The following is a 24,909-nucleotide window of genomic DNA, read 5'->3' as shown; positions in this document are numbered from 1 at the left end:
TTGTAACATAGATGACAGAAGGTTATTTTCTATAGTACATAAAATGCTCCCACAAATAAAGAAGAAAGCATAGGCAGAGAGTTCACAAGGGAAGAGGTACACAGGTCTTATAAATACAGAAAAATATTCTCAGCTTCACTATTAATCAAAAATATGCAAATTAAAGCAACAATTAGATGTCATTTTCACCCATCAGGGCAAGTGAACATTCAAGAGACATAATAGCTAGTGTTGGCAGGTCATAGAAAAATAATTATTCTCACATTCTGATGGTTGTAAATGTAAATAACATTTTGTTTTTGAAGAAAGGAATTTGACAATATCTATTAAAAGCAAAAATCCATATTATTTGATATAGTAATCTGGTTTCCAGTAATTAATTCTGCAGGAACATTCACACACATACACAAATAGTTTTACTCTTATTTGGTTTATAATAGCAAATGTGTGGAAACAACCTAAATGTTGACCCAGAGGGCAATGAGTACGTTTATCTTTTATTGACCATTTTGCACAATGGCATGTGCAAATAAAATTTTTCCTGACAAAATTATTTTTATCAGTAAAAGAATGAGAAAGCACTTATATACTGACAGAAAACATTTTATGGTAAATGGAATGAACAATAAAATATAGGAATGGAGTGCTATTTTTATTAAATACATATATATATGTGTGTATATATATTAGCATCTTCTGTATATGAAACTCTTTATGTCTATACAGATTTTTAAAAAGTCTGGAAAGAGCTATAGATAACTGTTTACTGTGATTATCACTAAGTAGTGGGAATACAGAATATTCTGACATTGTAAGATTTCTGAATTATTCGAAATGTTCACAAATATTTTAATTTAAAATATATATAAATATGAAAAATGCAAAGTGCACAGGGCATAATATATTTGAAGTTACTGATGAAAAACTGCTTATTTTAGAATAAGCATGTAAGTTGCAAAAGTCAGCAAACACTGATTATAGCTTATGGTGTAATGTTTGCTATATCTGGAGACGCATACAGCTTATCCAAAGAAAGTATTAAATCTCATTTTTTTTTACCTTTTATTTCTAAAATACCATTGAACTTTTTATTGATGACCCTAGCAGTTTTCTTATGTCAGAGACTTGATGATGCTATGCAGACTGGAGTAATTTTGACTTAGGGTGATACTGTTTAAGACAGTCATCACTATGTTTATTGGGAATCCAAAAACATGTACAAGAAAACCTGAAAGAAGATGACTGGCAGGTAGGCAAATCTTAAAGTAAAGCACTTGGGAAAATATGTTTCAAACAGCTGTAGTTATTCTTAAATCAAATAACATTCCTATAAAAAATACATAGGTTGGCCAGCTACTAAGGTATCCAGTGCTTTTTGCATAACATTTAAAAGAGCCTTTTAGTCATTTTTACACTTGGTGGTATTTATGACATGAAGTTGGCAATATAAAATAATGGAGGTGTCATAATTTAGAATTCTCAAATTTCTGTGCTGCATTACAAATTGTAAAAAGTGAATGTAAAATGCTATTCATGTTGGAGTAAATGAAAATTATTAAAGATGTAGCTTTGAGCAAAACATCTTTCTATTTAAAGGGTTATGCAGCTATTGTCATACCGAGTCATGGGTTTCTTGTGGATACTGTACTAAGGGACTGTAATATGAATGTTAGGCAAAGCTAACTTTAGCATCTGATGCCCTGGGCACTTTATGGTTAGGCAAATTGTTTGAACTATGACTCTTCAGCTTCACCACATACAAAATGATAATAATAATAATGCCTGCTTCTTAGAATTGTGTAAGAATTGAGGTAACTAACACAGGATCCCTGGCACATAATGAGCACCCTATGTTAGTAGCTATTATTATCAGAGGAGGAGGAATGAGTTTCCAAGAACTGGGAGATGTCAGCAGTGTCAAATCTTGCAAACTATTAAGAGATAATGAGGGCCAAGAAACAACAATTGGATTTACTAATCTGTAAGTCACTGATGACCTTCAAGAGCACAGCATTCCAAGAGTGGTGATGTAAGGGAGAAGGTAAATCATGACAAAAATAGAATGAGCTGATGTGAATATGGAACTTTTGATAATAAGAGAAGGCATAAAGATAATAAGATGATGGTTTGCGAGACAGAGGACCAAGCCAAGCATTTTTCCAGCTAGGACATACTGATGATTTTCTATGTCTAGAGATGGATTTTATGGAAAAATCCTGGTTAATTTGAAGAATAAAATCCAGGTAGCTTCTAAAATGATGGTGGTAGGGAATGAAGTGCTGTTTGCTTATCTAATTTATGGGTAGCTCTTAAAGGAGCTGGAATTCACTGAGAAGCTGTTCAAAAGTTGATATGGTCCCTGTAAATACACACACACACACACACACACACACACACACACACACACACACACTGCGCTTAACAACACACAATTTTGCATGTAATTAGGAGTATTTATCAGTCTCTTTAATGAACCCAATCCTCTCTCTGGATAATCCACAGATCCCAGATAACGTCACCCTTTCTTGGGACGTAGAAGTCATTTTGACAAATATGACTTTAGACTCATGTCTCAATTAAAATTAACAACTCAGTGAGAGGTAAAAAAAATTCCTATGAAATATCACCAAAATATATTTATTCAAACATATGTTGCTTTCTCAAAATATAAATAAAAAATATAAATAACTCTTGTAACATTAAGATTGGCTCAGAAATAAGTGCTCTACGTAACACAGAAAATGTAATACAAGTGAATTTAATTTAGTTGTAATTATATGCTGAGTGTTTCCCAAGCACTTTTCCAATATTCCTAAAATTCACATGGGACAGGTTTTGTTCCCTATGTCAACAGATGAAAAAACTGAGGCTCAGAAGTGTTAAGTATCTTACTTATTATCGGATTGCAAATTCAAGCCCATCTAGTTCAATAGTCCAGAGAAGAATACTTCTCCCTTCCTCTAAATAAACGATAAGAATATTCTAGGCCAATACATACAAAAGAGTACATATTAACAGAATCTGTGTGTGCTTAATAAAGTCTGCTTTTTTTTTTCCTGGTCAAAATACAAAAGAACACAGAAGAAAAGACTGATGTCAGAGATCAATTATCCTTGCCATTCATTATTTGAATTCTGCTGCCTTTGACAAGGTTGATCACTATTTACTTGAAATCCTCCTCACCTCTTGGCTCCCATAAAATTACTCTTGCCTCATTTTTCTCTGAACTTTCTAACCCGTTTTCCTACAGTCCCCCGTCCTCTCTGAGCCCCTTAGGTAATGGTATTTTCTGAGATTTTTGTCCTCAGCACTCTTTTTATGGCTCTTGCTCTCTCTGGGTGAGCTCACCCATGTCCATGGCTTCAGCTATCACCAAATGCCTGTCTTCAGTTCAGACTGAGCCCCAGAGCTCCAGATGCACACATGCAGTTCTCCACTGCTAATCTCCATTTGGATGTCACCTCAAAATCAGTATGTCTACACTCAACTCACCTTCCCCTCTCAAACCTGCTCCCCCTCTTGTGTGTCCCTTCCTACTTGATGGTACCACTATGGAATCATCTGTCCAGGCCAGAAATCAGAGAAATCGCCTTTAATTCTTACTCTACTTCCTTTCTACTCTCCCACAAGGGCATCAAGCCATCACTAAGTTCTGCCAACAGTTCTGTATTCTTGGATCTAAGTGCTTTGCTCTCCTCAGTGCTTCTTTTATTGAAGCATTTACATTTCTAAATTGTATTACTTTAAGACTCAACTGAGTGGTCTTTTTCTTCCATTGTGTCCTCCCTCCAATTCATTCTCCTTCTTGCAACCAGCCTGTTCTTGGTAAAGTACAAATATGATCATGTCACTGTTGTATTTAAATCCTTTATTGGTTCCCCTTTTTATTCAGACGAGTCTCCTTAGGAGAGCTAAGATCCTCTGTAGATCTACAAAGCTTCATCACTTGGCACACCTCTTCTCCCCTTCACATTCAATCCTACAGCCAGGGTAAACCATATTCAGTGGTCCAAACACACCGTGCTCACCCTGCACCGTGGGGCCGTGTCACGTGCTGCTCGTCTGGCCAGGTATGCCTTCCTTTTTCAAATAGCTCAACCTAAACCTAACAGTCAGATCAGGTGACCTCTCCCCTAAGACACCTTGGCGAGCGTGGTCATTGTCCTTCCTGCATCATCTCTGGCAGAGCACTGTTTCTCTGGCATAGCTCTGTACTATAATACTTGAATTGTCTGTCTTTCCCACTGGACAATCAGCTCTTTGAGGACAGCAACTACTCTTCTAAGTTCTTATATCCTCATTTCTAGCATAGTGTGTTAAATACAGTTGCCTTTAATAAAAATGTTTAATGAATAAATGGAAACATTCATTATGTAATCTAGTGAATGAATGGGTGGATTCATTATGTATTATGACTTTAGTCTTTGCTGTATCACTCACTGTCATATGATTAATGAATAAGTTGCCTGGAAATCTCTTGCCCTATTTTCTTCAGAACATTGCAATTTAATTAGAGAAAAAGATAAAGGACAATTCTTTTATCTTGCTTGATTCAAGTAATCTCAGTATAGATGTATTTTTCATCCTATGGACTCCTTGTAAATACGCGAAGGTAGTAGCTAGAAGACCTGGTTCAAACCCTGACTGCAGCTCATCAGCTACATGGTTATACGGTCTTTGGATACTCAAGTGACTCCTGTTGAGCTAAAGCTGGCTTCTGGACAATAATAACATTTTGTTAATAAGATACATACATATTTCCCAGTACCAGAAAGTAAAAATTTTCCTCTTTGGAAAATAAACAACACTTGAAAGAATCCAGATTAAAAAAAAATTGAGTTTTTCTAATGGTTTATGAAAGCCAAATCCTGTGACAATTCTGAGGTACATCAATGCAAATTATGTATCATCCTGTCATTTAAGAAATGAAAAACCACAGGAATATGACTCATCTTTGTCGTTAATCAATCTCACGATGGGAAATTAAGAGGAAGAGTGAAAGAACATTATTGAACAAAAGAATTATTTCAAACCAACATAGAATCTTTCCATCAATTCAAAATAAAGAAACCTAATGATAGTCACGGCAGTCACACCACTCCTTTTTCTAAAAATAATTGAAAGTCAAATTCTGAAGTACCTCTACTAATAACTTCACAGGTCAAACTACCAGGGTGTTATTTTTACCGTGCTTAAGATTATTATATCAGCTCAATGCAATCTCTTAGAATGTCTTTTTAGAGCATTATGTTCCTACAAAAGGAAGTGTACAGTGTTTAAACATTGCTGAATTAAAACTAAAGGATTATATTATTTAGTACCCTTAGTTCAGTGAGTTTTTAAGTACCTACTACATAAATGGAAATGTCTGCAAGGCCTACAGGATATGGTACCAAATTTTCAATATATTTAGATCAACTAAACAAATACATTTCATATACCAACCTAGTTTTACAAGTAGCACTCATCTTGGATATTTAGAGGCAACAAGTAAACCAGCCACAAATAGAACACATTTAACTTTAAAAAGAACAACTTTTTCATCCTTACTAGGGTATAATATTCTATTGTGATTATTACAACTTTCCAATCTATCATCTTTTAAGCTGTAAATAGGCAGATTTTTTACAGAAAAAGACAAGATAAATAAATCATTTAAAAAAAGAAAAGAAAATGTTTAATCAATTGGCCTTTCCTATTCAAGTTTTAAGAAGTTGGAACTATTCAATAAAATTCTTCTATTATTTCACCAAATTGATAATACATGAGTACTAGATACATCTAAGTATGTATTTCCTATTGCCCATCTGAAATTTAAGAGTCACTCTAGAAACTATTTGTGGGACAGTAAAGGGACTACCTTATTAAAAACTAAATCTTTCACAAGATTTCTAATATAACTGGACCAAACTAAAAATTGCAATGCCTCATATATTTTTATCTTTTAGAAAACTTGGTGATAGACTACTTTAGTATTTTGGTTATTAGGTCTCATCAAATTTAATAAATGATTTAATATCCTCCTCCAAACTAAAATAACTCTGTTTATTAACCATTGGAAAATATAAGAAAACAGCCTGCTTTCAGACTGTCTCAAATGTTTTGCAAAGGACATATCCAATTTAACTAGTATGACAGTTTGCAAAAATAGGTATTTAGGTTCAATTATATTACATTTTATTAAAGAACATTGTCATATTAAATTTATTTATAAAATGTCATTTTTGCTATACTCCATACTTTGGATAGATCACAACAAAGAAATGCATACCTTTAATTAAATTTTGAAATTTGAATATTTGAGCTATTTATTACACCTATTCCTTCATTATTGAAATAGGTTATATTTTTATTTTATCTGTATTTTATATAATTCAGTTTTATATTGAGCAAAGTATGACCTTCTAACAATGTGAATAGTTTAAAAAAGGAAAACAATATTTTAATGTAATCTTAAATATTGTTAAATATAAAATAAAATTAAAAGCCAAAATTATTTTTCCACCTTCAGGAACTTTGAATTTACATCGAAAGTGATAAATCTGAGTTAATATGTTGAGACTTTGTAGGTCAAGTTTATGTTGTATGTAAACTCTATACGCAGAATTTAGATTGCCCAAAATGTTCTTAGATGGCTAAATTAATTTTGAAGCAGAATAAATAGCATTAATTTTTTTAAAACTTTTGCTCTTTTTTTAAATTTTTCTTTTATTTTGGTATCATTAATATACAATTACATGAGCAGCATTGTGATTACTAGATTCCCTCCATTATCAAGTTCCCACCACATACCCCATTACAGTCACTGTCCATCAGCGTAGCAAGATTTAGCATTAAATTTTATCTGTCCAAAGATGACCAATATTCTTTATATATTCTCTGTCTTTTTTGTCTTTGAGTATACATTCCATAAAATAAACATATCCTGTTTAATGGCCCTTATTCATAGACAGACTGGATCCTGCAGTTTTACAAGGATCCACTGCATGAAAATCAGAATTAGAAAAACCTAGCCAGTCACATATTATATCTTTAATATCAAATTTAAAAATTCAGTCTGTATCACTGTGAGAAGTAAGTTTCATGTTAATTCTCCAGAATACTATTTTTATCCTCTTGAGCCCAAAGACCTAGCAATTGATATATGAGGTTGCCTCATACTTACTGGTTACATTTCACCTTTAATTGACAGTAAAATCACACACACATTCAACAAACACCAATCATCTGACCCACACTCTCTGACAATTGTTTTTTTCACAAATTCTGCTTAAAGTTGTTTATCATGTTCATTTGTCAAAAAAAATTTCCTTTCTTCATTAGAAAATGTGTTTTTCCCTTATTTAGTTTATGTTTTAAAAAAATATTTTAACCTACACAAAATTAATAATATGTGATTATGGAAAAATATGTCACTAATTTTGTGTTACATTTGGATTCAAAATAAGCAGACTTCAAATTACTTAGTTTCAATCTTCTCAATCCTAACATGTTAAAAAAATAGCATATTATCTATATTTTACACCTTTTTCTACTTTTTCATCCTATGTGCAGCTTCTCAAATTCTCATGTTTACAGGTAGTTTATTAGTTACACTGTATTTTATAAAATATTTCCATTACATAAATAAAAATACAAATTAAAATTACCCTGAATCTCATTAACAAATGATATGAAGGAAGGATTAGCACTCTACAGTTTATATAGCTGCAACTCATAAAACAAACTTCAGAACACTTACAAACTTAATTTGTGACAGCAAAACAAAATAAACCAATCTGCCACTTTTAAGAAAGTCTTTCAAAATTTAATTTAAAAATAATAATATTTAAATAGCAGCTTATTGTTGACAAAGTACATTCGCATATATTTGGATTATGAATTATTTTTAAACTTGGTAATGTTTTTCCTGATAGAATCTCAGGAGAGCCATGAGAAAATATTTTAAAAAAATAAATACTATTACTTTATATGCAGAACTACTTTAAATGTTGACATCCTTTTCATAACTTGGAACACAAAACTAATAACTTATACAATTTTCAAAAATGACTATCCACAAACTTAGCTCTAATTTATATATGTTTCTGCTTAAAAATAACTCCCATCTGCTATAATGCAATATTGATTTTATCATGAAATACAATAAACAATTTTTTAAACTAAGTAATGCTTATAGGAACTACAGAATTCCTGAGACAAAATACAATTGTGGACATTTACAAAATGTCAAATGCTCTGACCCCCTTTTGAACCCAAGTTCTAAAATAAAGTAATAGCTGGATGGCAAAAATCAAGGAAAAGTGATCAGGTTATCTGTGAGATGAATTAATGGCATATAAACATGAATTCAAATAATTAACTTGGTGTAACAGAATAACTCCAAACATTTAAAAAAGGTTTGCTTTCAATTTCACTTCTTTGTTTGGTACACTTTTCTATAGTGAGAGAGGACTTCTAAAATTAAAATATGCTCAACTTGATATAATAAAAATACTCAAATTCAGACTTCAGATTTTATTACTGTTGTGCAAAATTTTATATAGCAACCATTCTTATATTTCTTACATAATCTATAACCATTACTTAACACATAAATTTGAATAGTAGTAAATTAGCATGTAAAGCTGAAGAGATATTTGAAACATATGTTTTCTTCCAAGTAAAAATGCAATAAAAATGCTATATTGACTGATCATATTTCAGAAAGTTTTAAATTAATACACAGTTGACCCATTTTTACATTAAGTTATACAGTGTTTTGGTGGGGCACTGTACAACCGGTTCATTATGGCATCAGGTGAGGTCAACCATTTAGATTCATTGTGTGGGATAATAGATCAGGCTGCGTTGGTTTGTGAATTCAGGTAGACAGGAGACTAAAATGATTTGGTACCAAGGTAAGGATTCATGGAGTTATATCCACAGGATACATGCATTACTTGATAGTAATAGACATTTACAACCCAGAATATAAGAGCAGGGCAGCCTCAAGTGACATCACCAGATTATCTGCAGCGTCAACCAACTGGCCTGAATATATATCCTCCACACCGCCACTCCCCTCTCATTCTTACTGTTAGCTAAGCTTCCTTTGCCCTCACCAGTGTAGGAGAGCATGTGTCTTCTTTAAAAGCAAGCCATATGCTTACTCAAGTGAAAAGCAAATAAGAAAAACCAAAGGAACAGAATAAAAAACTAGATTGAGTACAATTTTCACTAACTTGACATTCAGATGACAGAAATAACACTGAAATGTTAAAGGAGAGGTGAACTTGAAGTATGCAGACAAGAAAAAAAAAGAAAGAAACAAAAAGAGGGAGTGAGGAGAGAAGGAAGGAAAGAAAGAACAGCTGAATATCCCTGAGACTCGATCTTGTTTTTAACTCTGGTTTGCTATGGAACCAGCAAACTGTGGGAATCTTGAGTTTCTTTCTAAAAAATCAAAGAGTAATAAAAAAGGAAGTTGACTCTACTGCCTCAGCCTCATTTTAATTCTCTTCTAATTTATCCACAACTTATGATTTACTTACAAGCATTTGTTACAGCAAAGCTGTTGGCTGTCTCAATGTTGTCCACATGAGGTACCAAATTAAAAGGAGCTTCCGACGCATTGGGGCTGGTGTTATGAAGAAAAATTGCTAATCGGAAAGCAGTGTATTCCTGATCTGTGTTTCGGATGAAGAGACCACCTATTAAAAACAACAGGAAAAACCCATTTAATGTTCCCTCTTGTAAATGTTTTACCCACCCCAAATACTGTCAAACTCACTGCCATTCGCCAACACCTACAATTCTATCCCTGCCACATCTTGGGAGAGACTGCCTTTTGTCCCTGAGGTGCATGCTTAGTATTTTAGTCTTCAGGACAGCTCAGCTTTTTCCTGTCCCAATTTGTCATGATCACAATGACCTCTGAGACCATTTAGCGTGTTTTCTTTTCTCTCTCTTGCCCTCCCCATGATTCCCAGCACACTGCTACATCAGCCAGCTGAGGGCATTTCTAAGATGCATGCGGATGAACAGAAAAGGGGATTTGCATTAAAATGGAGAAATGAAGGGATGGGGTGACACGCAGGGAAGAGGGAAATCAGAGCGGATAAATGAACTTAGTTTTTCTGCAGCTCGTGGACTCAACCTAATTAGCTCCGTTTTGTGCACAGTCCACGAGAAATTATGCAGTGTTGAGGCTGGACTTCGCTGGAAGAAATTCAATAGCTGCGTCCCATTAAAAGACAGGAGAGGAGAATAGCAAAAAAAAGCCGAGGATATATAGGGTCCCTGGAAATAGAGTGGAGACGGAGGAATAAGAGCAAAAGACTCAAGAGGAAAATAAAGTGAAAACAGAATGGATTCCGGGAAAGGAATCAAACTTTATAATCAGTTAACCCATAACAAGCAAGGCAGGGGGTGCCGGTGGAAATGCTTTTTTTTTTTTCCCAAATAGTGTGTAATAGCGAGAAAGCTGCGGCGTCCAGCACGGGAGCAAGTGTATTTTTTATTTTAAACAAACTCGACATCCCTTTATGCTCTAAAGAAAGGGGCGAGAAGAAATACCACATAAAATGCAATCGAAGCCCACTTATTCCAATCCTACTTCGGCGATTTGAACCAAAGGTGGAAACCGGAGTAAGGGCAGAAGACGGATGGGTGGGCAGTTCTTCCAACTGAACCTGCACCAAAGGGGCAGAGTCCTTGGAAAGGGGAGAAAGGAGCAGGGAAGCGGAGCGGAGGCAAGCCGCCGAAGGTTTCCCTGAATTGTTACCAGCAACTCATTTAACTCACTTTCGGAAATCTGCGACAGCCATCCACATGCACACCCCGCCGGGGCAGAGCTCACCTATTTGCACGCTGCTCGGAAAGGCTCCCATGGCGAGTCCCCAAAATCCAGAAAATAACAAGACAATCTGTCTGCAGATAATCCTCATCTTCTTTTCTCCTCTCCCTGGCGCGCGCTCTCTTTCTCTCGCACTCTTCCAAAAGGCTGTTCAGAGAGGCATTGAAGAGATGGCGCTAAAATTAAAAACAGCCAAAAAAAAAAAAAAAGAGAGAGAGAGAGAGAGAAAAGAAAGAAAACAAAAAGGATTGGGTGGTTTATGATAACGACTCTGCCCCTTTAGCAATCCATTGCGAGCTGCCAGAATTTTCCCGCAGTCTCCATCGCCTGGGAGAGGTTTGCTGTCCGGCTGCAAATGTTTCACATGCAAAAGATGGTGGTGGGGCGGCGAGCGGCTGCTCGCAGGCAGGAGACATGCGCTCTGCCTGTGCCTTGCTCGCCCCTCGCTCGCTCGCAGACACACGGGCTCCCGCGCCGCGGCCGCCGCACGCGCTCCCCGCCCGCGCCGCCCGCAGCCCCCGCGCGCGCCGCAGCCGAGCCGAGCGTCGCGGCCCCGGTCGCGCCCCCTCCCCGGTCGCGCCCCCTCCCCGGGCGCCCGGCGCGCCCTCCGCACTCCCCGCGCCCCCCACGCGCCCGCCTCGCCCCCTGGCTGCTCACCGAGCGCCGCAGCCTTCCCGGCGCTCCCGAGGCAGGGTCTCCTGTCACCGCTCGCTGTCTCCCTGCCCTCCTCTGCCTCCGCTCGCAGAGGGACCTGCTCCGGGGATGGGCACCCCCGGCGCCCCTCTCTCGGCTTTCTAGGCGCCTCTCTTTCCCGAAGGCACGTGGCAGGAAATTGGCCCGCGGGCCGGGTCCGCCAGCCCAGATTAGGGGCTCGGGGAGCTACTGCCTCCCCGCGCCCCCGGCCCCCTGCGGCATCCCTGCGGGCTCGCGGGGAACACAGGCCGCCTCCCTCCCTCCAGCCCGCGCCTCCCTCCCGGCCTCGCCCTCTTCTGCCACCGGGCCGCGCGGGGGACCCCGGGCCTCGCTGCAGCGGAGATTTCTCTCCAGCGAACGGCCCGGAATCGGGAGAGCCTGAGACGGGAGTGGGTGAGGGGACGGGGCTCGGGGAGAGCGAGGAGGACGGAGGGCGGGGAGGGGCGGCCCCGGGCAGGTCCGGGAAGCGGGGCAAGGGCGGAAAGATCCGGAGGAGGTGAGGATGCGGAGGGGACTCAGAGGAGCTGACACATCCAAGGAAAGTGAGGCCAGGAGAAATAGTTCGTTTGAATAAAAGTTTAGGATAATGCATCTAAATGAACTGGGTGGGGAAGAGACGGAAATGAAAACTGAACGGAGCCCCTAGTACGTTCTTTGAAAGGCGTGGAGCAGAACTAGGAATAACTGTGTGGCAGGTAAAGTAGAAAAAGTGACTAGGGACGCCTTGCTTCCCAGTCGCTGACCCAGGAGGACGCTCCCTTGGTGGGATGGACATACCCAGGGGCTGAGGAAGGAGGGTGGGAAGGGCGGTGCTTGGGACTGTGCGCACAAGTGACTGATAGAAAAATGGGGTATATTTTAAAGCACATATTTTCCTAGATGAAATACTGTACTCCACGTCACTCCTGGAAGGCTCAAACCTTGCGCTGATGAGATCAATAGTTATTTTTGACTGGTAAAATAAAATTATTTATTCTAGAAAATTTAGAGCTATGGTGTCACTTCCTGTCCAGGCTTATCTTGAAGACTCCGCTCACCTGGCTGTTTGCACAGTGTCTGTGCCACATCCCGAGAGGGTGGCTGTGATCGCAGGGAAGGACCAGTTTGGAATTTCCTCTGTGTAGTTTGAGGTGTCCCCATCTAGACAGTAGATACAATCCCCTAATTCTATTAAACTGTGAGAGTCTCTTTTAAATCTTTATAATTCTTTGGGTGCCAGTGGTTGGATCCTATCATTTTAAAGCCTGGAAAGTTGGGTCACCTCAGCTAGAGCCGAGCTTCTGAGGAATCATTAGATGGGAAGATTCTCCTTACAGGTTAATGAGCTTAAAGTAGTGTCTCCTATTACATTTACAAAAGAATACATTGAGTGCGTGTACTTACCTGATGTAACATTTGGAAAAAGAAGAGAATGGATTGATTATATGGAATTTGCTTGGTAAAGAATTTTTGGTAAGATGTACTACCTTTACTGCTTCAAGTCTCCGTTTAGTAGATAGCACCGATTACCTGTATTTGTAAGCTGTAGATGGTATTTAAAAATTCCTACTAAAACTTCAGAGTGCTTCTCTTCAGAATGTTTTTCTAATTTCTGAATTTTACTCTTAAAATCGTATATATATTTTTGTTATTTATCCACTTTTCTGTTACATTTCACCACAGACTGTTATGACAAAAAAACAACCTAATTGTGAATAATTGATTACACAAATCATACATTTGTCATTTCAGTTTATAAGGCTTTAGTCTTGCAAGTCAAGTGGGATTTGGATGTTTTCCTTTTTGTTTTTTCTGTCAGTGTAAAAACCAAGGCTGTAAATAATACCATTCTGTTCCTCTTAGAAGATAATAAAATTGGTGACATTAAATTTCAGGTTGAATTTAAGTTATATTAAAATTTCAAAACCTACCAAATCATTAAATTCACCACCTAGTTGGATATCTAGTGAAGCTCTGTCTAATGCACAGAGACAATCTTTTAACTTTTATTTTTTCAAAATTAAAAGATTTGAGCTTTCATATGATGTAATGACACCGTAAGTATAGCTTCATGGCAGGTTTTATTTTTTTATCTAATCACAGTTATGACACTTCAGCTAATATGGCCACAGGTAACAAACTTTATTTTTCCAAGATTCCCATCTCCTTTTTGAATTTCTATTTTTGCAGTTAATTAAAACCTCTATTCCTTTATGAATCTAAATGATCGTTCTCTGTGGTATCTCTGTCTTTATCATCTCTGTAGATAATAGAGACAGATATAGATAAGTATAGGTATATAGATGTAGACACCTCCTTGTGTCATAACTGTCTTTTGGATGCACCCAAGGGAAAAGAGCTTTGGAGTTGGTTAGCAAAGAAGACAAGTGGAAGCTAGGGCAGATTGTGTGTATTCATAAATAACAGAAATGATAATCAACAGTGCTGAAGACAAAACAGTTAAAAATAAAAAATGTGACTAGTAATGTGAGAGTCAACAATTGCACTTTTAATGCTGAGTGTCTAGTCCTCTGAACCATTTTATAATTATGATTTGTGACATACCTCCTATTATACCTAATGTGAGTTCGCATACAGAAAATAATTATGGGAGCTTCTCTTTGGAGATTTGTAAAGGCAGAGATAAAAGATCCTGTTACGTCAGTATAAAAAATTCAAAGGGTTATTACTAGCTGAGGAAACCAAAGACCTGTATATTTGATATTATAGTTTTCATGTTATTCTAAGTAAATATTTTCACAGCTTTCTGAATTGCAATTTACTGGTATAGTAAATGAAAGTACCCTATCAGAAGATTTCTAAGATTGCCTACAACTTCTCAAACTCTGATCCTGTGAAGTCGATTTAACCAGCATTTGGGCAGATTGACTATGGAAACGTCCTGGTGCTATGGGGAATCTAGGCATGAATGTGCCACAGCCTGGTACTCAGAACAAACATATAGTGTGGCAGAATGTGATCATGCAATGAACCACGGTCAAGGAGCAGAGAGAAAACAGCATGGGAGGGGAAATCAGGGAAGACTTTGTGGAGATTTCTCAATGAGAAGAGATAGAAATAAGTAGGTAGGTAGATGGTAGACTAGATAGATAGATAGATACATAGATGATAGATAGATAGATGATAGATAGATAAAAGATAAAGATAGATGATAGATGATAGATAAAAGATATAGATAGATAAATAGATAAAGATAGATGATAGATGATAGATAATGATAGATGATAGATCAATAGATCGATAGATAGGTAGATAGATAGATAGATAGGTTGGACTAAAGTCAGGTTGGACTATTAATGGAGCATACTGAAAGAAGTGCTTGAGATATTGAACATTATTCTGTGGCGAGCTATCTGATATATATTTACAGGATAATAGTATACTCAGATATAACAATTTTAGAAAGGGCATATAACAATTTTAGTAGTGGGGTCAGGATATGGTTTGATGATATAGACCAGAAAAGGCAATTGCCAAGACTAGTTTGTAGACTACTCATTCAAAGAATCAGGTGAGATGGGACAAGATTAGAGTGGGACAGAAAAAAAGAGAGTTTTTGCTGAGGACAAACTGACAGGCACACTCACGAGTTGGCTGGGAGTCAAGGGTAGTGTGGCAAATATTTAGGGTCAAAAGTTTCTCCAAGTTGAAAGTTGAATGTTCTAAAAAGAAGCTGCAATAATCAGAAAGTTGATGATATCTCCAACTGGGAAATGGAACCTTGGAGGACAAGCAAGTTTGCTAGGGAATAGGCTTTTCATCAAATTATTCACACCCAAATGGTTATATGCTGGTACCTACCATGGTGTTTACTGTCTTAGTGCTTGAGATATAAAGGTGAACAAAGCAAATGCCTGCCACTATTGGAAGATTCTGATGATCATGAAACCTCACTAATGTGGCAGAAATTGTACTAAGGCCTTACATATATCACAGAAAAGTTTAGGGACCATTATATAATATTTAGGTATCATCATATATACATATATATGTGTGTATATAGATACACACATATATATATAAACTCATCTAAAGGTTAAATTCTTGTTCAAGGTTATATTCTTCATAACTGTTAAAGCAAAGATCTAGGGCTAAAACTCGGGTCTGTCTGGTTTCAGAGACCAAGCTGTCTTCATTATAACCCGCTGAGTTAATGAGCTAAAGGTACAGTGAGGGGTCTGGAAGCTGAAAAGTAAACTGAAAGAATCCACGACATTTAGAAAAGTAGTGTGGTCTGCTTAAAAGACCCCAGGCTTTTAGAGTAATAATAGCTGGCAGATTCCAGGCCCTTAGCTTCCTGGGTGCATAACTCTGGATATGTTACTTAACCTTTCTGCCTGACAGCATATATATAAACTGTCAGTGCAGCTTTGGGACATCGTTCGGCACATCATAAGCAATTCTTATTAATAAAGACTTGCCCACAAATCAAGGCTCCAATGGAGGGAGGCACCGTGTGCCATGTGAGCAAAACAGGAAGTCTAATTCTGATTGGGGGGAATTCAGGAAGAACTCACAGAGTCAGATAATTTAAACTGAGTGTTTGTGGATGTGTAGAGATCATCAGGTAGAGAAAAAAAATGTGAGAGATGTAAGAGGACATATGTCTCTCTGGAAACCTGAAAAGTTTGATATAACTGGACTTCAGGTTGTGTTGGGGGAAGTGTTGGAAGTAAGGCTGGAAAACAAAGCAAGGTTTGGTTATGAACTGTCTCCCTCATCAGTTTTGTTTGCACCTAATAGAGATAGACAAAGCTTGACAGCCTATAAGAAAAGGCATAAAAGGATCAGGTTTGCATTTTAGATACAAAACCTTGGCATAAGTGTGGTAAAACACTTACAATGAGACTGGAGGCAGGGAGAGATATTTGGAAGCTGAAGAAATAGTCTAGGTGAAAAATGACTATGTGAACAAAATAATAACAGTAAAATTTACCATGTGAGTCTAAAATTATACTTTCAGATTTCTATTCTAAATATACACTAGCAGAATTACAAAAGTTTTATGCACAAAGCTATTTGTTACATTACTATTTATCATAGCAAAACACAAAATAATCCAAATATTCATTGAGAAGAGGCTATCTTACTAAGCTATGAGATATCTATACCAAGGGGTAATATATGCTTTTTATATAAGGAAAAGAGGAGTGCCTCCTTTTTACAATAGTCAAGATATGGAAGCAACCTAAGTGTCCATCTGTAGATGAATGGATAAAGAAGATGTGGTACATATACACAATGGAATACCATTCACCCATAAGAAAGAAACAAATCCTACTATTTGCAACAAGATGGATGGAGCTGGAGGACATTATGCTCAGTGAAATAAGCCAGGCAGAGAAAGACAAATGCCAAATGATTTCTCTCATTTGTGGAGTATAACAATGGAACAAAACTGAAGGAACAAAATACCAGCAGACTCAAGAGACTCCAAGAAGGGACTAGTGGTTACCAAAGGGGAGGGGTGGGGGATGGCAGGTGGGGAGGGAGGGAGAAGGGGATTGAGGGGTATTATGTTTAGTACACATAGTGTGGGGGATCACGGGAGAACAGTGTAGCACAGAGAAGGCACATAGTGGATCTGTGGCATCTTACTACACTGATGGACAGTGACTGCATTGGGGTATGGGTGCGGACTTGATAACATGGGTAAATGTAGTAACCACATTGTTTTCTCATGTGAAACTTTCATAAGAGTGTATATCAATCGTACCTTAATAAAAAATTTAAAAACAAAGAAGAAGAGTGCTTCTACATACCACAACAGAGTGATCACAAGGACATAATGGTGTGAGAAAAAGCAAGATAGAGACAAATGTGTGACACACTAGCATTTATCTAAAAGTAGTATTTCCTCTAAAGATGAAAATCAGTGTGAAGGGAGAAAGAAGCAAGTAAACTTTTCATAGCTACTTTGAGTTACACTATTTCCATTTAGTTTAAAACATGATTCTGGCTTACCCTCTTTAGTAGGATATCTCCTAAAGACAAAAGTAATTGCAAAAAACAACTCATATTGCTTTCACCAATCATATTGTTGGTGCAAGGTGTTGATATTGCTATTCTGAGATAGATTGTTGTATATATATTGTTGTATGAAGCTAATTAAATCTTGTGCTGGTGTTGGAAAAAGCATTGGAGAAAGGTCATAAATGCTTAAAATCAAAGAAAATAAGTAAAAAGTGTGTAGTTCTGAATTTGAATTGGAAGTTTCAGTATGAATCAATTATTTATTTTATATTTCAATAAAATGTGTATTTCTTAGTCTGCACAACAAAGGTTTAATCCCTTATCTTTTAAAATCAGCCCACTATGCACACAGTTTGTAGTATCTAGTACCATTTCCTACTAAAAGACATCAGAGCTCCTTGGAAAAATGACTCATTCCAAGTCTAGGGAAGGTATTGTACAAGATGCTGCCAGGACACCTTGTCATAACAGAAAGCAAGGAGACATTTTAATCATTGAGATCTGTATCAGATGTTTTCAGGAGCCAACTGAAGATGTTCACATTGGCTGAAGATGGGAAAATTTAGATAGCAGAAGTAATAATGCCTGTAATATAACATATTATTATTGAACTCATGACATACGATAACTTAAAAAATGTGGATAGAAACCTCATTGGCCTCCTTTATATGTTAGGAAACCAACAGCACATTTTTTCAAAGTAAACTTCATTTCGCAATAACTTTTTATTTGCGGAAGAGTTTCAAAAATACTACAGAGAATTCCCTATACCCTTCACCTGGTTTCAGTTTTTTCTTAATGCTGTCATTTTATGTTACTCTGGTACAGTTGTCAAAACCAAGAAACTAACATTAACATGTTCTAAACTCCAGACTTTATTTGGATTTTACCAGTTTTCCTGTTAGTGTGTTTTTGTTCCAAGATCCAATTCAAGGTACTTTGTTGCATTTAGTCCTCTTTATTCTGTGACAGTGTCATTGTCCTTTTCACAACCTTGACAGTTTGATGAGTACCGGTCAGATGTTTTGTAGAGTCTTTCCCAGTCTGTGTTTGTCTATTGCTTTTCTTGAGTGGATGGGTTATAGATTTTTGGTAAGAGTAGCAGACAAGTTAAGTGTCCTTTCACATTGTATCAGGGGATCCATGCTATTCCCAATTGCTCATGCTAACCTTTATCAGTTGGTTAAATTGTGTTTGCAAGGTTTCTCCACTGTAAAATTACAATTTTTCCATTCCATATTCTATTCCTTGGAAGTGAGTCATGAAGTATGGCCCAGGATCATCTTATATATTCCTTGTCCAGGCCTTAGTATGATACATTTCTTCAAGAAGTCCTGTTCCTCTTATTGGAGAATAATATTTAAAAATCAAAATCTGGATGATGAGTTTGCTCATTGTTATTGGGTTGTCATTGGTTCCAGGCTCTCACTAATCCATGTGCAAATATACCTGTAGTTTCTTCCCCATATATATCTATGTATATATTAAACTAAATACGAGTTCATATGGATGACTCCAACTCAAATCCAGCACTACAAAGTTCATTCTAGCCCACCTTCCTACTTATCTTGCTTAGATATCAAAAGGAATAATATCTGAAATATATTAAACACATCGATATTAAGTCCATGATATAATAACAGTGATTTTAAAATATAGATGGAACTCTCATCGGTCTCCTTGATATAATATGACACCAATTCCTCATTTCTCTCCAACAGTGAGAAACCTGGCTCTGCCAGCCAAGTAAAATACACTTACTTATGACTATCCACCTGAACATAAGTTTTCTGAAAACAATCGAACTTTTATACCATATTTTTGTTTTCAGTCACTGTTGATTACTTCTCCTCCTATTATTGTTAATGGTCTGCATGTCTGGAAAACATCGAATTCCATAGATATTAATCTAAATAGATCCTATTGTTTGTGGCATTCTGTCCTGTAACAGGCCAGTCCATTATCCAGAATAATACTGCCAATTTAATAAATTCATTTATGTATTTATTAGCTGAATGATTTCTTGTCAGGGCCTAGTTTGTTTTTTTTCAGTGTGGATATAGTTTTTCCCAATTGAACTGATATTTCTGATTTTCATATATTTTGATGCACTCACTTTCTAGCTATGTGAACAATACCCTAGTGTCTCATGCAGAGCATTGCTTTACCTTTTTATCTATCTGTCAAACCTGCTTGAAATCAGCACACTAATCTTGCCCTGGAGCGGTTGCTTGATTAATCTTTTGTCATCTATCTACCTCACATGGTCTCTCCCTGAAACTGATTGACATTGTGCATGACTTTAATGCAGACAAATTATCTCTCTTCCGGGACCACAGAACCCTCATTACACCAAAAAAATTACTTTCCTTGTTTTATGTTCCTCATTCCTCTTTGGAGTCACTGTAATTGAAAGGGGTCACCAAGTAGGACTTGGCAGTCTTTACCTCATGCACTCATTCATTCACCATGTATTTCTAGAACATTTACTATGGGTCATGATATTACAAGGGAATGAAAAAGTGTTTTATCCAGCTGGCATTTGTTCCTTAAAGGATCCCAAACACAGACAGTTGTACATAAACACATGAAATATGTTGTAAACCTTACATTGTGCCAGAAAGCTGATGTGATCTTCTTCAAAGCAGGGATTATGTTACAATAAACATCAATTTGCACCTACCCTAGCACTAGCTCCTCAAATGAATACCTATTCCAGGATAAGAATGGTCAAGTAAGGCATCATAAAAAGTTAATATTTGAGTTTGATTTTGAAACACTGAAAGGTTTTCATTAGTTAAGAAATTGAGAAGCATTCCAGACAGAAGGAAGAAATGGCTGTGCGTTAGGAACAAGGAGTAGCCCAGAAATAGGAGTCCTAATGGAGATTAGTAGCTAGTAAAGCTCAGAAGTTTGAAAAAGCCAGACTAAAAAGCCTGGCATGAGTAATCATTAAATAAATACTTGGTAAAGGAATTTGCAAGTGGCACAAAATGGGACTTAGCTACACTTTTCTCCCTGTCTTGTTTATTAGAAAATATGCTTGCATTTCTTCTAATGATGAAATCACAGGCCTTTTTGCTTAACCTGACTCATATACAGGCAGTTGATGGAGAACTGATGAAATTATTTGAGTAACCAAACTTCCAAAATGGCATTTCAGATTTTAAAAGTGCATGTTGGATTCAGCTTTCCAGTTTAAACATCTACATGGGGCATATTCACAAAACACATGTTCACTGTTTTAAAATTTAATTTGACTTTGGACAATTTAATAGCGATAGTTATAATTGTCCTTTATTAATCAGCTACTATGATGTAAGTGGAATTTTTAGTTCTTAAAATACTCTTTCAACTTGGGTAGTACAACTTTTGGAGATGAGAAAATTAAAGCCCAGAGAGGTTGAGTAACCAGCCCAATGTCACACAGTGAGTAATGGTACAGGAGGATTCAAGGCAACATCTTTCTGGTTTAAAGCCTGTGCTCTTTTGACTATTCAATTTCTCATCTACATTTAAGAGAAAAGAAAAGTGGTTTGTTTATATCCATTATCTTTGCCTTGCCTCTGACTTAAGTTAAAGCTTCTACACCATTAATGAAAGAAGAATTATGAACATTTGTGTTTTGGTAGAAATATTATTCTTAACTGACTAATTTAACACAAATGCCATGGTAACAAAGTTAGATCAATAACATTTATTTCTTTCAGTTTAACAAAGAGGCATATTTGCTTGGTTAGGAAGGAGAAAATATAAAGAAAATGAAATAACGGTAGACATACTAGTTATAAGCATCTGGTAATTAAAGTAACTTAAATAATTGAAAGTAACTTAAAAAGTAACTTAAATAAATTCTGGAGTTACCCACCTCCTCATTATTAATCATATGCATCCTAGTTCATTAGGATTAGTTCCTAAACTGAACATTCTCCTGTTTTCTGATTGTTTTCTTCCCCCTTCCTTTTTCAGTACCTAAGAACACTGAGTTGTAGGTATTTAGTCATAACCTATCCAACTGCCTCACCTTGAAAATATCCTTGGCTGTGACTGAGTATATTTCACATAGCATTTTTAACAAAAATAACATGGAGCCATAATGACTGCTCCCAAACCTGTCTGCTCTCCTGATTGCTCAAAACAGTCTTGTACAATGTGTGTTTGCCAAGCACACCTCTTAGGCTAATGCAGAGATTATAGATAAAATATTTATTAAAATGCTGTCACTACCATCTCCAGATATACTGTTGAAATCTGATTATTTCAATATCTTCATTCCAGAAGAATGCAAAAAATATAGTGCTAATAAGAAAGTACATATAATTAATCACATGATATAATTTTCTATATAAAATCAGATATGTATCAAAGAAAGCATTAGTAATTACTTGTGGAAGGTGGAATCTAGGTAGTTTGCATTTCTTTTGCATATTCTTATGTACTTTCAAATTTTTCTAAAATTGGTGTGTATTGCTCTTATTGACATAAAAAGTATCATTTTCAAATTATAGGGAAAAATAAGCTTTGCCTTAGCTGAAGTTTCCCAAAGAACACCATTCAAATTAAAGTTTGTGGTTATCATGGTGATGGTACTGGTCTGCATGGCCTTTAAAATCTTTACAGTAACTAATGAATACAGACTTTTTAGAAACTAGTAAATTTTAATCTGTTGCACATTAATGCTACATTAAATTTGCTACACATTTATGTGTTATTAGAGAACTGTCTGTATGAAATAGTGGGATGCATTTACAAATGAAATTGATAACCAGTCCTCATAGAAATTTCATGAGTAGGGACATGTACTGTACAAAAGTAAAGCATTTGATTGCTCTGTACAAATATAAAATTTTGCTTGAGAGATCAGAAATAAGGGAAGATAAAACATATACTAAGAAAATAAAACTATGTATGTAATACAGGAGATTCCTTTCACACACAGAGTAAAGGTTCATGGATTGGTAGAGAAAAGTGAAACTTGCTTTGTGATTGGAGGAAATAAAATGTGCAAAACCAAACAAACCAACACACTTCTAGAACAAGCATAAAAACATATAGAATATATTGGTTCTAGTAGAATCCATATGAAGTAAGTGAAATCCCTGGTGAGACAGACAGCAAAGGAACACATTAAACGAGAAGAAAAATTTGAGGGTCAGACAGGCTATAAAAATGTGCTGAAGAGTCCTTGTATGTTTTCTAATGGTAGACTTATGTCTATGCTTAAGCTGTTTCTTCTGTATGCATAGAGTAATCTAGAATTTGGGTGAGACAGGCTGTAGGCAACAAAGCCATAGGCATCCTGTGTGCACCTCCATCTTACAAAAGACTTTCAACACTGCATAGAAATGATTGTGATATCCAATTTTTTTCTGCACTCTTCCATTAGTAAAATAAAAATGAGAATACATTTAAGTATATATTTAGTGGAGTTTATAAGTTATTTGCATTTATTATCACCCAAGCATATTAATATATTTAGACATTAAACCATATAAGTAAGGAAATCAAAAAGTAGAAAATAAAGAGATTTCAAGTGTATTTTATTTTGATAAGAGGGAAAGGAAAGGAAAAGAAAGGAAGAATTCAGGGGCCTCCCTATAAAGACCAGACCTGAAGATGAAAGAGTGGTGACCACTGTCAGGCAGCTGAGAGGTACAAAAGGTTTTCTTTTAAATCATTATTGAACACTTACCATATCAAGATGCTGTGTTTTGAGGGAGGATTCCAAAGTATAAAAAATGCTCTGCTTGGAGGCATATATGTCTCAAGTAACTGTAGTACAAGATGGAATGCAGTAAACACAATAAGGGTAAGAACTCAGTGCTGTGAGAAGGCAGTTAAGACTGATTAGTCTATATCCACAGGAAATAAATCATCTCAAATATGTAACAAACACAGGATGTGAAATAAGGTTTTCAGACTTGATGGTTTCCTCATATTTTTTACAACAATAACAAAGAAATTTGCACATTTTCAAAAAGCCAACAATTTTGTTTATCAAAGAAATGGCAGTAAAGCAATGGTTGGAAATAAATATATAATGTCTTTCTGATTCAGAAAAAATCTTCTGATCATGTTCACTATTTGACTTACATTCTGAGAAATACAATAATATATGTCTAATCTATGGGACAATTCTTAATTCTAGTGTGGGATTGTAAAACATGCAAAGATTTAAATTCTTGCTAATTCACATACTTGGAATTCACATACTTGGGAAGAAGTAGTCCTAAGTATTGTATCTGAAAATAAAATGCTGTCCCTTATTACTAAATGCTAAATTATTTTACAGGAGAGTGATACTAATTTTTGCTCTCTGCGTGAAAGACTGTGAACTTCACTGGAAGCTCTTCATATTCAAATCAGGTAAACTTGAAGCCGTATATTCCCTTGAACCTAGTTCTAAGGATGTTTTGCAATGACATTATCATCTGTCAGCAAAAGACCACTGATTTTTTCATGAAATATTTATATTACCATTATGTAAAATAGTGTATTGACTGCTTTCTTAATGGCTTACAACAAATAATAATTTGAAATGTTAAGTGACATTTTATGCAATGATTTTTTTCTTGTTTTAGACTGCATTTTAATTGTTTACATTAAATCCTGCAGATTCCTTCATAGTAGCATTTGATATTCATGAAACTGCCTGTTACTATTAATGAACATTGATCTTTAAAACCTGATGTTAAGGAAAACATCAAAAGAAAATTAAGCAACATAATAGAGGTATCAAAAAATATTTTTTTAGATTATTCATTTCATTTATAGTTAAATAATAGATTAAATGTTACAGTATATCTCATAATAATCAACAATTAGCATTTGATGTGCTTAAAACTATGTGCTTTGCTAGTTAAAGAATATATTTGCTAGTATAAAAAATATTTTATATCTTGTAACTTTATTAAATTTCTTCCTAATATATAACAAATTTAACAAATGAATTTTTTAGAAAGTTTAAATCCAATGTTGTTATTTTTACATGTGTAATGTATCACGTACATAAGAATATTAAAAATTCTAAATATACTTCTTAAAATTAACATATATAATTTTAATATAATTGTTCTTTTAGAATAGTTTTAGATGAATAGAAAAATTGCAAACATAGTATAGATAATTCCCATAAACCCCACACCCAGTTCCCTATTGCTAACCATATTACTATGGTTCATTTGGGGTCTATCTTGGTTTATGTTCCATGTGATGCTGGGAAGAATGTGCATTCTGCTGTTGTTGAATAGAGCATTTTAGGAATATCAGTTAGGTCAAGTAGACTGATAGATGTTCATCATGTCATCCATCCTTACTAACTTTCTTCTTGCTGTATCTATCAGTTGCTGACAGAGGTGTTGAAGAGTCCAGCTATAACAGCTGATTGTCTATTTCTCCTTGCAGTT

The 24,909-nt window shown here is 36.0% G+C and overlaps 1 protein-coding gene across 7 annotated transcripts in view; it reads right to left on the bottom strand.

Moving 5' to 3' along the window:
* GRIA4 (glutamate ionotropic receptor AMPA type subunit 4) overlaps window positions 1-12,003 on the bottom strand; it is a 413,780-nt gene extending 401,777 nt beyond the window's left edge. For 2 of the 7 annotated variants that reach the window (XM_057491182.1, XM_057491183.1), the window contains exons 1-3: window positions 11,495-11,999; window positions 10,841-10,984; window positions 9,534-9,692 (exon numbers count right to left, since the gene is read on the bottom strand). In XM_057491182.1, the coding sequence (XP_057347165.1) occupies window positions 9,534-9,692; window positions 10,841-10,928 (247 nt within the window). In that variant the 5' untranslated portion in view covers window positions 10,929-10,984; window positions 11,495-11,999. Of the gene's footprint in view, window positions 1-9,533; window positions 9,693-10,840; window positions 11,014-11,104; window positions 11,306-11,494 lie in introns of those variants that run through there. The other 5 variants (XM_057491184.1, XM_036902740.2, XM_057491185.1 and 2 more) reach the window with 5 other exon arrangements.
* Window positions 12,004-24,909: the final 12,906 nt, after the last annotated feature.

The sequence above is a fragment of the Manis pentadactyla genome, chromosome 13 (genome assembly GCF_030020395.1).
Source record: "Manis pentadactyla isolate mManPen7 chromosome 13, mManPen7.hap1, whole genome shotgun sequence".
NCBI lineage: Eukaryota > Metazoa > Chordata > Mammalia > Pholidota > Manidae > Manis > Manis pentadactyla.
This window is presented reverse-complemented; position numbering and strand designations above follow the sequence as displayed.